This window comes from Colias eurytheme, chromosome 27 (assembly GCF_061535395.1).
Source record: "Colias eurytheme isolate Ceu_HAF_F1 chromosome 27, ilColEury1 Martin Lab GWU primary, whole genome shotgun sequence".
Lineage (NCBI taxonomy): Eukaryota > Metazoa > Arthropoda > Insecta > Lepidoptera > Pieridae > Colias > Colias eurytheme.
This window is the reverse complement of record NC_143006.1, coordinates 4,112,171-4,126,593: the sequence shown is the minus strand read 5'-3', so window position 1 is coordinate 4,126,593 and position 14,423 is coordinate 4,112,171. Positions and strand designations below refer to the sequence as shown.

Sequence of the window (14,423 nt, the reverse complement as noted above, 5' to 3'; positions counted from 1 at the left end):
TACAGATGAAGAAATAATGTTGAATTTGAATATATATACTGGAATATACAATATGAAAGAGATTGAAGATAGTAAATGTAACTAGTGATTTAATTAATAATTGACTTGTATAATCATCAGATAACTACGCAGTGATTCCTCCCGGCTCTTATAATTTATAGATTCATATTTTATCATTGGAAACGTATCAAACGAATCAAAATTACTTAAAATCGATTCGGCCATTCTTGAGTTATAAGCAACAAACACAACTTTTTTAAATAAAATATTTTATAGATACCTACAGCCTACAGGGTGTGTCTTTAAAAGGGTGTGTTGGTTAAAATAAAAAAACCAATAACATTATAATTTGTATTTATTTCATCATAATAATATAATACATCAATAAAATACGATTTGTATAATTGTGATTAATTATTAACTGCGATATTACATTGAACATAATAACTTTATATAAAAACTTTAATTTAACAAACGTGATCACATAATAACTATAAAATAATGAAAATAAAAGTTCAAGATACGCCTTAAACATAAAATTAAGTACATTTAAAAATTCGCAAAATGCAAAATAACAATATGTAGATATTTATCATTTGTAAGTCAATGTTGCCATTGCCATTTGGAAGACAAAGTTCATTAAAACTTTAAAATTAAAATTAAGGTTAATATAGTCTACATCTTACATTATTGTTATGTTTATGGTAATACTCTTCGGACGGAATGTTTGTGATTTTTTTTTTTTTTTAAACTTGTGACAAATTGTACGAACTACTAAAATTATTTCTCACAACCGAACTATATGTTCATTCAATAGAAATGACGTCGAATCATTAAGATAATAAGGCACATTTTCGCAAAGACATAGATTACCGTTGGTAATATTCTGGCACTAAATGAATACACTAAAGGTACATATACCTTAATAATGCCAATATTGTACAAGATTTAAATTATTAGAATTACAATCGACCACCGCTTGGACTTCTAGAACTGCTTTTGATCGAAGTTACCGAAATATTTCCCGAACTACTGCTCAAAGTTAATGGCGTAGATCCAGGTATGGAAAAATGTTTATCAGTCAGATTTTCTTGACTCAACGATTTCTGTGTCGAAAATACAGGTATTTTCGAAGAAACTAAACCAGCTAGAGGTTTTTTATCAGACGCTTTGATAGGTATATTGCTCGGTTTAGCTGAAATGGCTGGCTTTTGGGTTATCGGCTCGCTTGGAGCTCGGAGTTGCATTTGGTCTAATTGCGAAAGCCGTCTGTTTTCCAAATCTGTGCTTGTAACTATAGTGCCTTTCGGAGATTCGTAAGTGGCTGTACGGAATTTGATGTGACTGTTTCTGGGTAGATCGAAGTCTGAATGGCGTTTCTTTGGTTCCGTTCCGCTTTGACTCGTTTTCGTTCGTTTTATTATTTCGGTCTGTTGCTTCGCTGAGTGATGGCGTTCGTTTGAAATGAAGTCGTTTATTAATTCTACGTCTAATTCGTAGGAAAGTAGAGGTTCTTGGTAGCTAGTTATAGTAGGTGGTGCTCTTTGCCTACTGGATACTTTTTCTGTGTTAATTTCTGTTTTTTGGCTCATTTTCTCCGTACGAGGTGTGACCACTTGTATTTCTGTTATATGCTCCTCTTGGTCTTTTGACTCTAATTTGCATTGCTTCTCCGATTCTAACGCTGAAGTGTTGATAGCGTATCTCGTTTTTGTAACTTCAACTAAATCATCTTTAGCCGTTTTCGTATCTTCCATATCATGTATTATTTTAATTCCTAGACGCGATAGTTCTTCAGGTGTTTTTTGTGCCATAAAACTTGGATCGTTTTGTAATCTTTCCATAAGCTTTTTCGCTTCATATTCATCCATGTCAGTTGTATTAAGGATAATTGTTTCTGTTCTTGTATATGAGGGTTCTTCAGTAGTGAAATGCATGTTCGGATTTTGTCTCTTTATTTCTTCTAACACTTTTTTATCAATGTCTTTAACGTTTCCTTCTTCTAATTCTATTTCGTCGATATTTCCACCGCCTTTCATAATACCGAATGTTATTTGTTCCACTTGTAAAGGTGCTTCAGTTTTAGTGGTTATATATTTTGTGGATATTTTTTCAACGTTTTGTGTGATCACTTTGTTTCCATATTCGTCTTCTGTTACGTTTACTGTGACCGTTTTCTGAACGGGTTCCTGTTGCATAGTTAAAGAAACACTGGCTGGTTCCATGTATACAGTTCTACTTTCTTTTTCTTCAGTTCTCTTTATGCCTTCTACCAAATCTGGAATAAGTCTTATATTCGGTTCACCAATTTCAATAGATTTTGTATAAGATGTTCTCCTTTCAGTAGGTGCTGATTTTTCATTGGTTGATATAGTTACAATGTTACTTGTTTGAATATCTTGGTTATCTTTGTTATTTTCAGTCCAGTCTGAGGTAATATTTTCTTGAGATTTTCGTTTGATATTAAGTGTGTTGTTATTGGAACCGACTCTAATGTTGCTTACGAATTCATCATACTCTTTTGTATTAGCTTCGGAGCTTTTTAAATCAAAGTTAACGATATCTGGTTGGTGCATTGCTGATTTTAACGAGTCTGTCATTGGTGTAGGTGTTTCTTTACTTGTAGTAGCTTCATGCTTCTGATCGAGGTGAACGTTAAAAATAGGGTTTTTGGCCAGTAATTTTTTCATCATGTCAGATTTTGGTCGTTCTAAGCTATTGACGTATGAATTACGAGATACTTTCATGTCATCAGGAATGTTTGTGTCGTAGCTCATGGTTATTTTTTCTTCGTATTTGATAGGTGCAAGTTTTGTCTCTGTTGTTGTTGAGGTTGTTGTTGATGTTATTGTTGGTTCTTGTGTTGTTTCCAAAGAGCTCGCGTTACTTCCATCTGAAGTAGATTTAGCAAATTCAGACACTAATTTTAAGTGTACCCGCATATTTTCATCCATAATTCTTCTTGCTAAATGATCAGATGTCTCATGCTCGCTTTCTTGAGTTGTATCTAAGCTGCTTTGTGATTTCCTCACATGTATTTCTTGGGAACCATGTTTTTCTGAATCTATAGAACTTGAAGAACCTTTAACGATAGCATCTTCTAAGTTACCGAACTCTGAACCTTTTTTAAGACGATTTCGTTGGAAAGTGTTAAGACCTTCTATAGCAGATGTCTTTGCAATGTTAAGGCTTAAACGTGGTTCCTTCTGTTTCATTATTATGCCTTTCTCTGCATCAATCATTTCTGGTAACATATCTTCATTTCCTGAATCGAAGAAGGTCGTTTCTACTACAGACATGGCTTTACGTTTTTTAGGTGATAACGTAGTTTCTTGAATTTCGACGTCATCAGCAGATATGTCTAAACTTTGTGCTCTTTCTAGAGTACCTGTGCTAGTTTTAGTAGTTTTAACTCGTAAATCGAATCTCGATAAATCGCCTAAAGACGCTGCTTTTCTTTCGTTATCATCTAACATGGAGGTATCGTCAGAACCAGAACAAACTGTGTCGTTCATGGGTGAACTATGAATTGTTATATCACTGTTATTTAGTTCAATAGTAGTTGATCCCTTTTCACTTTTGTCACTATTGTTTAAAGAAACAACTGAATGCACATCTTGATTCGACGAAAGATTAGATTTTGAATCTGCAAAGAAGTTGTTCAATGAATCGCTTTCTCTTTTAAACGGCTTAGACACAATGTCATCTATATCATCTTGACTGAAATTAATAGATTCTTCCAGACGCTTTGTTTTGTTAACTTTGGGAGTTGAAGTATTGTAAGAATTCGTTGATTTGCTTGAAGTTACTGAGTTATCAAATAGAAGGCTAGAATGGTGTTTCTCATTCTTTAAGAAATCTTTAACATTTGCCAATTGCTCTAACATATTATCATCTCTCTTGAGTTTATCTACCGCGGGCGGAGAAGGTGCTTTGCCTTTGGATTTTTTGGCTGGTTTTGGCGGTTCTTCCTTTTTCGGTTCCTTTTCCTGAATTAGTTCTGTAGAACTTTTTCTATTACTTCTAGCAGCTTTGGCCGCATCGAACATGTGTTGAGGTAACTCTTGAGGTATGCCGTTCTCGTCTCGTTTGATACCACTAGAATTTAAATCAGTTCTAGTGAAAGACGACGACTGCGAAAGATCCGTTAATCTAGTCGTATCTTGACTGATACTTGTATCACTTTCATTCGCCTTTACTCGTACGTTTGGTACAGGGGGCGCCATTTTCTCTCGTCGCTTAGCAACGACCGGTTTCTTTTGTTCTATTTCATTTTCGTGTTTAATCTGTGTGGTGGGAGCTGGTCTTTGTGGTTCTGGTTTGTCCGGTTCATCGATAGCTTTCTTTTCTAGTACAATGTTGCCGTTTTCAACATTTTTTTGCTTAAGGACGCCGTCATCAGGTACATTTGGTGGGAGAACACGAATGCCGAATTTCATTGCTCTCTTTGGATCACTCTCTCGCTTTTGGACTTCAGCGTGTTCTATATTGTGACCTATTCCGTTTTCTGGTTGTATTATTTGTATTTCGCCGCTAGTGGAGTGTCCGTTCTTCTGCCTTTCTGGTTTATGTGTGACATCTGAATGTCTCGCTTTGTTCGCAAGTTTTAGATTCTTTTCGTTCTCTCGCTCTAACGTTGTGGGTGGATCTTTCTTCTCTTTCTTGTTTCTTTCAAGTGTTGTTGACGTGATTATCTTCTCTGTGATGATTTTCTTTATGCCGCCCTTGCTGTGTTTCGTTTCGAGAGTGGAATTGTTTGAATGTGATGTGTTTGGTGACACGGGCGGGTGCAGCAGTTTTCCTTCTTTTTCCAGCTGAAATGAAAAATTCATGTATTAATATGTGACTTTATAAAGCAGAGACTTATAGAAGATGAATAATCTACATTCTACTGTAGGTATTATAATATGCATATACAATTACAACAATCCCGAACACCGCTTCATACTAAAGTAGATTCGGATAAATAAAAAAAAGGAATCGCAGCAAAATATACATTTTGATCTAAATAAGACTCCGTTTAGAAAAATATTAATACATAGTTCCTATTACTCATCATATTATCAATCATGAATAAAGATCTTTCCAAAAGAAATTTAATTTTTATCAAAATCAATTATTAACAAATACCCTACGTTAAAAAAGGTGTTCGTAATATTCCATTATGTTCAAGCAACGTCCGAACATATCAATACATACTTAATAAATTTCAACACACTAGAATTCCATAATATCAGACATGATTGAATTTCAAACATTTGTACGACGCAAAACATCCTACGACAATACGTATGTTATTGTAAACGCATCCTTATTTTGTTTACGATAGAATTCAAAACAGAATATCTATTTTCATATTTATAACATTATCTTGTGTGTAGATCGACCAGATGGTTTTGAGCTTTGGTTCAATTATAGAGGAATGTGGGTAGAGTTCAATTTATTCTGGTTATTTTGTATGTGATTGATATGTCTACGATAAGTTATGCATAGTTTCAAGTTTATGGTGTCTATTGTGTTATTCAAACGCACTTTATAGGTAGTGCATGGTTTTGCTGGTTATCTTTTAACAAATTTACTACACAAAGGTGCCTTCTTTAAAAAGGAATTTATATTTTACTAGCTTTACGACTGCGGCTTCGACCGTGTTGTCTAAAACTTAACAATCTATATATTAAAATGTGTATTCCTCAAGAACCATTGGGCCAAATAGGAATGAAAATCGTGCAGTAGTTTTCGAGTTTATCGGAAAGAGACACAAATATACGCGACGTATGACTTTGTTAATAATATTATGTAGATACAAATTATGAATATTTCTTTAATCATGAATAATAACCATCTATAACAAAGGAAAGGCGTTGATGCTAAAACTTTTTTTGGAAGAGATCTTTAGCTAAATTATATTTTTATGAATCATTTATGAATCAAAATCCAATTTAAAGGTTACATACAAATATATAGGTGAATCTAAATAAAAGCGTGAAAACAAAGCTTAGTAAATCATGTCGATAGTAATAATATGTATGTCTGTTTGTCAACTCACCGTACTAACATCGCCAGTGGACCCCGCCCGCTTCATCACAGGATGGTGCACCCCCCACCCCTCACCGCTCACCCTCCCCCCCTCTACTACCTCAAGTTCCACAGGGTAGGGGGAGGCGAGGGAAAGAATGGCTACGGCATCTTGTAAGGGTGTACCGGAGAACTCTATTTTGATGCTCTTTATTTTGTCACCTGAAATTTGTTATGAGGGAAGTTATTTTTGGTGTAATTGAAAAATGAATACGTAATAAATGGTTAAAAAGAGGTATACAGTGTGGCTAGATGTAGAGTTTGTATTTTGCAGTAAAAGTTTGCATAAATATGCATCTCTTTAGGTAGAAACAAACAAAACACTATTAAACTGACTGGATTAATTGAACCTTACATTTTAAATTTATAATAACAATTTTGAGTTAAAATTGATATTTTCTAATGGGTACATATCACGGATTTATCAAGCATATCATCAAGCAAGCATCGCGATACATTAAAAACCCTGCTCAGTAGGTACAACCCATGGTACAACATATAATTCGATAGAATAATCGAACTTCTTCTCAACATAAGCTCATTAACACCATAAAGTTCTAGCTAGTATCATAAATACCTGGTTGTAATTTAGCTGCAGCGGCTGGCCCACTTCGTAATACAGATTGTACGCAGACGCCATCTTTGGCGCCCCCGCCGCACGTCAAACCGAGTCCCGTGAAATCTCGCGCCCATAATTTCACTTTACGAGTACGGGCCCGCTGGAATTAAGGAAAAATGTGTTTTAATAACAAGCATTATTATGAAAACAAACAACCTACCTAACTGCTAAATTATGTAGCCTATGTCAATATCACAATTTTGGAGATTCGTCCAGGTGTTTGGGCGTGCTAAAGAAATATATATAGTTACATGTTAAAAATATGTAATGACGTTTCAAAAGTGCTTCTAGAAGTCTAATTGAATAAATTAATGTTTGAGTTTGAAAGTTATAGGTACATATACACTCGAAAAACATAACCTTTCTTTTTTCTCATACGGGTAAAAACTTAAATTGGATAAGTAAAAAAAGGAAAAACATTTCTTATATATAAATCCCCAAATAATTTTATTATTTCAGTCTAAAGTTCGTCCCACTACATTTAATGTTACTTACAAGCATTAAAATCACAAAATTATTTAATTACTGTATTTAATTTACCTTGACCTTTACAAAGTTTACAAATGATGAAAAAACTAATTGTTAATAGGTATAGTTTTTATATAATGACATCATTGCTAATGATTCGAATTGCATCCGTGTGCTGAGCGCTTTGGAATCTTTATCTTTATAAAAGTCCGGTCGCGGAGCAGAAAGAATTTCGTACAATGACCTCTTTACCTACTGACAGTGGCCACAAACATTTTTGAATGAAGTGCAGTTTACATGAAATATTTGGAGGAGATAATGTTTTTTACTAATTTATTAAATAAATGTCATTTATTCATTTACAATACATTTTAATAGTTAGTTACATTTAGTTAGTTACATTTTAACTTTTTCAATAACCACGATATATTATATAAAAAAAAGTGTGCGTGTACACACTTAAGAAGTGAAAATTCTTTATGACCTTATTTTTCAAAAAATAATTTACTATGTAGGTACAATATTTCAGAAATACGTAAGTCTAACACGCGATTTCGACTTAGGCGGATTTTGATTGGATATAAAGAGTTTGAGGTTTATTCTTATAAATGTTGAATTCACAAAATCATAATTGAACACCTGACACCAATCAAGCAAACACAAACCTTACGCTCTCAGGTTAAAGGTTTACAATCCCTAAGGACGGCGGTCATTGCACCTGTGCGAGCAAGACACATTATTTTTACAAGGGAGTGACAGTGACAGGTAGTAACAGGTTAATGTACGAAATTCTTCCTGCTCCGCGACCGGACTTTAGCGCAAGATTGCATACAGTAGGTACATAGTGTAGAAATAATAGTATTTAGGCGATTTATATACGAGTATAATTATAGATATTATGTTACATTTTTTCATGCTTCGAGCATTTATTTCTATGTTATTTGTGTAAACTAAACACGAGGAAATAGTTGTAGTCATAGGTTGTAGTCGTGTTCTAAGCCCAATAAAAAAGTGGATGTGTGTGTCGTATGTTGTTGTTTAGGTACTCTACTATCTATTACTTGTAGGTAGATATGTAAACATACCATAGATTACCTATGGTCACAGAATACTTAATAGTAGTTAATGCTACTATGGTAATTATTGGTACCTATAGCAATTATAGTATCGCTACCAAATGTCGAAGCCAATAATTTTACTGTGGTTTCTTAAATGTATATCTAAGGTTGAAATATTGTTTGTTTGTAGGAGTTCAATGAAAACATTCAACATATGAGACGTTTAACGACGTTTTAACTATGTATTTACAAATTTTTTGGTTCGCTTAGTTCCAGTCACGTGTTTTGATATAAAAAAACAACACGTTATATATTTATTTTTTAATTTAAAAACAAATTAATCTAATTACTATACTAATTTATCTATCAATTAACTGCCAAAGTTATTGAAACAAATTGCCAATTACCGTTCGATAGACTGATTGTTTGACCTTAATGAAAAAATAGAATATTGATTTATAATTCATTGTAAATGAATGGATTAGCCTCAAAAATAATAATTGGTATTTTACTTATTATTAATTGTTTATTGTAGTGGGAAATTTACAGTCGTTCTTAATTCTATTACTTGATATAGGTATATTAAGTAATTAAATAGATCTAAAAAGTAAAAAGTTTTATTTCAATGTTTGACAAAATAAACGATAAAATTGCTAAATGCAAGTGCGATGAAGGCTAATATTTGTCGTGATACGATGAAGTCCATATTCCATAAACAAGGAAAAATGGAATGCTAGTAATTTTCAATACCACACATATTATGTATTTTTTTTAATTTATAGTAATTGTCATTGACCTTGATAAGGCCAAGCAAGGGTACAAAGTATGAATTAAATCTGTCTAAAGTGGGTCAAAATCTAGTCAAAAGAAGTCGGTTACTTACGAACATACAAACATACAGATGAAGCTTATAAAGGCATTTTAAAATCGGGCTTTCAACCTGTACAGAAGTAGAACATTTAATTTTAAAAATACAAGGTAAAAACTATAGTCCTTCATTACTAAATCGTTAAACCATTCGCTAAACTCCAACAAACAAGAGATTACAAGGTGTTTGTATTGATCACACAGATTATATCAATGGCGTCATCTTTATATCTCTCATACATGAGTCGTAATATATCTTAGATATACCTAAGGTCAATATAATAATGTACACGTAATCCTTATTTCCTAACTATGTTTAACATTACTAATATTGTTAATATTCCTAAATGCGAAACAAAACGTTTGTGGGTTCTTTCTGTCAAGTCGCAACGGTATGCATTTGGTTTCTGGAGATAGCGGAAGTTTATTCATATTTTTATACCTAACTAGCTTTCCGCCCGCGGCTTCGCCCGCTTTGTCTAAAACATAATAAATTGTATACTAAAACCTTCCTCTTGAATCACTCTATCTATTAAAAAAAACCGCATCAAAATCCGTTGCGTAGTTTTAAAGATTTAAGCATACATATTACACAGGGACAGGGACATAGGGACAGAGAAAGCGACTTTGTTTTATGCTATGTAGTGATGATGATAGCGTACTTTTTACGATGAAACATCTCATTTCAATGGGAATTTCCTACATACTACGATCAATATAGGATCCGAGCAGAAAAAGAAAATATTGGAAGCGTGGACAGTTCCATACAAATGCTGCAAAAATAAGTATTACTTTGGACGACAGATAATGTTTTCGGAAATTTTTAGTCAAAACATTACACTGGGGCAATTCAGAAGTTCGCTATACATATTAAAATAAATAAAGCAAGCGATATGAAAGATCAATTTATTACGCGTTAGATTGGAATGTGGATCGGAATTGTGCGCAGACGCAACGTAACTGGTTTCTTGACATCCATTACATGTAAATTGTAAAGTATAATTTATTATGGGTTTAATGGGATTGGTAATGCTGGAGTTTTGTATAATTTATTTGGAGGGTACTTGGCTGAACGGTAGGAATGTTATGTTGTCTGGTTTAGGATGTTTTCATTTTTAACGCCCCTCACTTTTACCAGTAGGAATTTTACCGAAATTCTCTTTTTATTAAGCTATTGCATAGCTTCTATCGCGGGCCTTGAGCGCGGGGACCGAATCGAGAAATTCCGTAACGAAAAAACCTCACGCTCCCCACTCCGACGGGCGCGGAGGTGTGGCTTGAAGGCATGCTATGCAATTATAGCTTTACCGCGGCATTCCCCGAGTGCCACACGTCTTTCTTATTGATTAACTATGTAAAAATGATTAACTTCAATTAAATTGGGATATATTCTAGATATAGAATCAATTCTAGATATTTTTCCATACAGGCATTTTGTATACAAAAATAATGTTTAAAATCATATATGTTTTATGAGTTTCTCCAATAAATAGATTGTTACTTTATGTTTCTAATATAATTGCATTATATGTAAATTAGTGCATAACTTTACGTGACGACCTTTTTAAAGTCGGTTAATATGTATAGAACAAAATCATTGGCCTCCCCCACATTGGGCGTAGGCCGAGCGTACGCGTTTCCTGAGCGTGCTGCCGGCGTCGGCGCGGCGCGGACGTCGCGTCAGCGCGCCGTCTGTGGGGCGCGGGCGTCGCGCCATCGAACGCTATGCAAGCGCTGCGCAAGCGCCGCGCCGACGCGACGTCGCGTCTAAAGCACTCGGCCGCCCGCGCCGTGCCCCTCGCACTCATGGAATGTGTGCGGGGGACACGGGCGGCCGAACGCCCATGGAACGCGACGTAAGCGCGGCGTCTGCGCGGCGTTCACGCAGCGCCCGCGCGGCGCTGGACAACGCGTAGCCCGCGCCCCACAGACGGCGCGCTGACGCGACGTCCGCGCCGCGCCGACGCCGGCAGCACGCTCAGGAAACGCGTACGCTCGGCCTACGCCCAATGTGGGGGAGGCCTAAAGCAGGCTTACACATATGGACGGTTGCCAGATAGTTTTGTAAGATGAAGAATTTTAACTAAGTACATACAAGCATTGCGTAAACGGACGCAAGTTACATTATATATGCATTTAGAAGGGACGTGTATTTAAAGTTTTACTTACTAATAAATCTTTTTAATGTCTACTTAAATTAGACTTTATGGGTGATTTATATATCTAGATGTTATTATTAAATATTTATATTGTTTATAACTTTCGTTACAAGCAATAAGTATTCTTAATTACCTATTTGATATTTCTCAAAGTTACTTTATATATTACGATTAATTACTGATAGTTGCGGTTTACTGGAAAACTATCGGTCATCGATTGCGTGAACATAAAAACATTTGTTTAAAATTACCTATCAATCCCATCAAAAAAACAGATATAAGTAGAGCAAAATCGAGCAGTGGGATCTTAGGCTATAGGTACCTATTAATTAAAAAAAAATCCACTTTATACAGATCATAGACAAAGATTCTATCTTTACCTACTTTAACTAAATTAAATAGCTTTACCGCGACCGGCATATGATAAACTCATGAAAATTATGCATTTTACCGATCCTTCATAGGTGTACAGAAAGTTTGAATAAAATTTGTCCGTTTAAAGTGGAAAAAAAATCGACTCTAAAGTATTCGGTTACATACAAACATACAGTTGATAATATAACAAAAAAAATTACACAGATCATATACAAATTACAAACATAACAAAACCACAACCTAAAAAACATATCCTACTGGCTACTACAACTAAATAATTAAAAAAAAACTAACCTGTATATAAGAGTCATCCTTGCTCTGTTCCGGTTTAGTAAACTCCACATGCAGCCCATGTGTTTTCCCGCCTAGTGGCAGGGTTGGCGCCTCACTCTGCCAGTTCCTCTCGTCCTGTCTGAACCCAGGGTTGTCGAAGGCAAATTCATCTTTGACTGATTCTGGGTCGGTTGTGAATACTAGGTGCTTGCCTGAGGACAAAAAAATTATATTAGCTAGGTTTGTATTGTGGCATTACTTGTGTTCTTCCTGAGTGACTTAAACATGAATTCATAAATATTTCAAATCATTATTAGTTACTCATCTGATTGTATTTTTACTCTTTTGAGAGATACACGGATATTTTATGTAGGTTGTACCTACCTAATATTTATCAAAAAATATACAAAAAAGACGTGTGGCACTCGGGGACTGCCGCGGTAATGCAATAGCATAGCATGCCTTCAAGCCACACCTCCGTGTTCGTCGGAGTGGGGAGCGTGAGGTTTTATCGTTACGGAATTTCTCGATTCGGTCCCCGCGCTCAAGGCCCCCGATAGAAGCTATGCAATAGCTTAAAAAAAATTAAATTAATACTTTTTTACAAGAGGTGGAGGGATTCGATTCGTGGCTTAATATTTGTCTATTAGCTTATAAATTATAAAAATAAATAAGTATTTTATTAATTACTATACTATATGAAGTAATCGTTAAGCGTGCAACCTACTTCTGTATATTGTGGAAGAAATTCCTCATAAAAAAGACATAAAAATTAACATTTTTGTAACGCGACCTTATTACCGAAAATATCAAGTCCAAATGTCACATAATCTAACCTTATCAGTGAATTAGGGAAGCCATCGAAGTGAGGTAAAGGCTATAGAGCATAGGGGACTGTCAAGGAAATGCGACATTTCAAATATAAAACGGGAAAATGAGAAAGGTTTAATTTGGTAAATATCATTGTTTGTTTCCTGTTATATATTATAAGGTCAGCAAAAGCATTTTTCTTATTTAATTTTAGAGTACCCATTGTTACAACGAAAGTTTTCTAACAATCAAAATTCAAGATAGCATAAACAATGTTTTTATGTGTTGAGAAAACAGATAAATTGGATTCTACCGATTTGTTTCTATTTATTTTAATTTTTAAATAATAATTAAGTAATAACACACACATTTTTTTTTTATTTCAAACGATTTCTTGAAATATGATTGCTAAATCAAATAGATACTTTGAAAATTGAATTAACACAATAGACAGTTGAGAATTTATGATTACAAAAAGCCAACAAAAAGCAAATAATTTGAAACCATAAACAATATTTACCAAAAGGAAAGATGTTTGATAATGAACATTGACAACATATACAAATAGAAAGTAATACCAATTTGCATATAGATATTAATCGTCAAGTGTTTATCGTAAGTTTCTAAAGTTTACCGGCAAGTGATAGAAAACACGCGACTCCACACGTCATTTGCTTTCGTACTTAGCGTAAGAGACGGGAAATGGTTGGTTTGATTTATTAATATGCAACTTTTATGTGTATGTGTAGTCGGAATTAAGTAATATATTCTAAAATGTATAATGGGTGTTTAGATATATGTGCAGGAATTAGGTTATGTAACGCATATTCTATACTTTTAAGTTGCTTTGAAAGTTTAAATTTAAAATTATTGGTAAGTAAGTTTAATCTGTGACTTTACTAAGTTATGTTATCCTACTAATATTATAATTAATGCGAAAGTTTGTGAGGATGTGTGTGTGTATATTAGTAAAGTACTTGAAAGTTTACTTAAGAACGGAAGTTAGGCTCGCAGTAAAGATATTTCTTCATCATATTTACGACTGATACACTGATTGTGTGGAAATATTTTCCTCAATTTATTTTTAAGGTATTCTTATTCGAATCTTACGGGTTACAAGTATAGTAACTACACATAATTATAAAACTATGAGATACGTATTGGATTGATGTTTTGTACATAACCAAGAATAAAAATGTACCTACGGGAACTTTGTGATATTTTAGTGCGTTTTAAATTTGTATTATATTATGTTTTCAAGTTTAATTATTGTCATTATTTCATTCAGCAGCTCTTACACAGTAGAGATCATAGACAAGTGGGTCACAATCGCTTTCACATTATTCCTTTTTTACTTAACCTTCCGACCAGTCTATTAACTTTCTTAATCATTATTAACTTTTCTATCAATATTCAATATACCATAAAGACTATAGAACTGTGATGGAACAAACACGTAGCGCTGAGGTCATTGCTCACAGAAAAAAAATAAGCGAGTGCGCGGGAAATTATAACAACAACTTTTTTTTGGCGGCTTATTATAATGTGCCAGTGTCAAATTTTCGACAATAAAAACATATTTTCGTTTAAAGAAGTTTTGATATGTATTAAATATTATTTCCAAGAAGATTATTTCAAACATTTTAATCGTCAGCTTTTTAGGCTGTGACCACAGTCCACACACACCACAGACCGGCCTTACCTACATTGCGTCATTTA

At 34.2% G+C, this 14,423-nt stretch overlaps 1 protein-coding gene across 1 annotated transcript in view; it reads right to left on the bottom strand.

Moving 5' to 3' along the window:
* Window positions 1-337: 337 nt before the first annotated feature.
* LOC149896843 (uncharacterized) overlaps window positions 338-14,423 on the bottom strand; it is a 50,269-nt gene continuing 36,183 nt past the window's right edge. The window contains exons 2-5 of the mRNA XM_090117340.1: window positions 11,916-12,106; window positions 6,653-6,794; window positions 6,047-6,237; window positions 338-4,814 (exon numbers count right to left, since the gene is read on the bottom strand). Coding sequence (XP_089973466.1) covers window positions 963-4,814; window positions 6,047-6,237; window positions 6,653-6,794; window positions 11,916-12,106 — 4,376 coding nt within the window. The 3' untranslated portion in view covers window positions 338-962. The remainder of the gene's footprint in view (window positions 4,815-6,046; window positions 6,238-6,652; window positions 6,795-11,915; window positions 12,107-14,423) is intronic.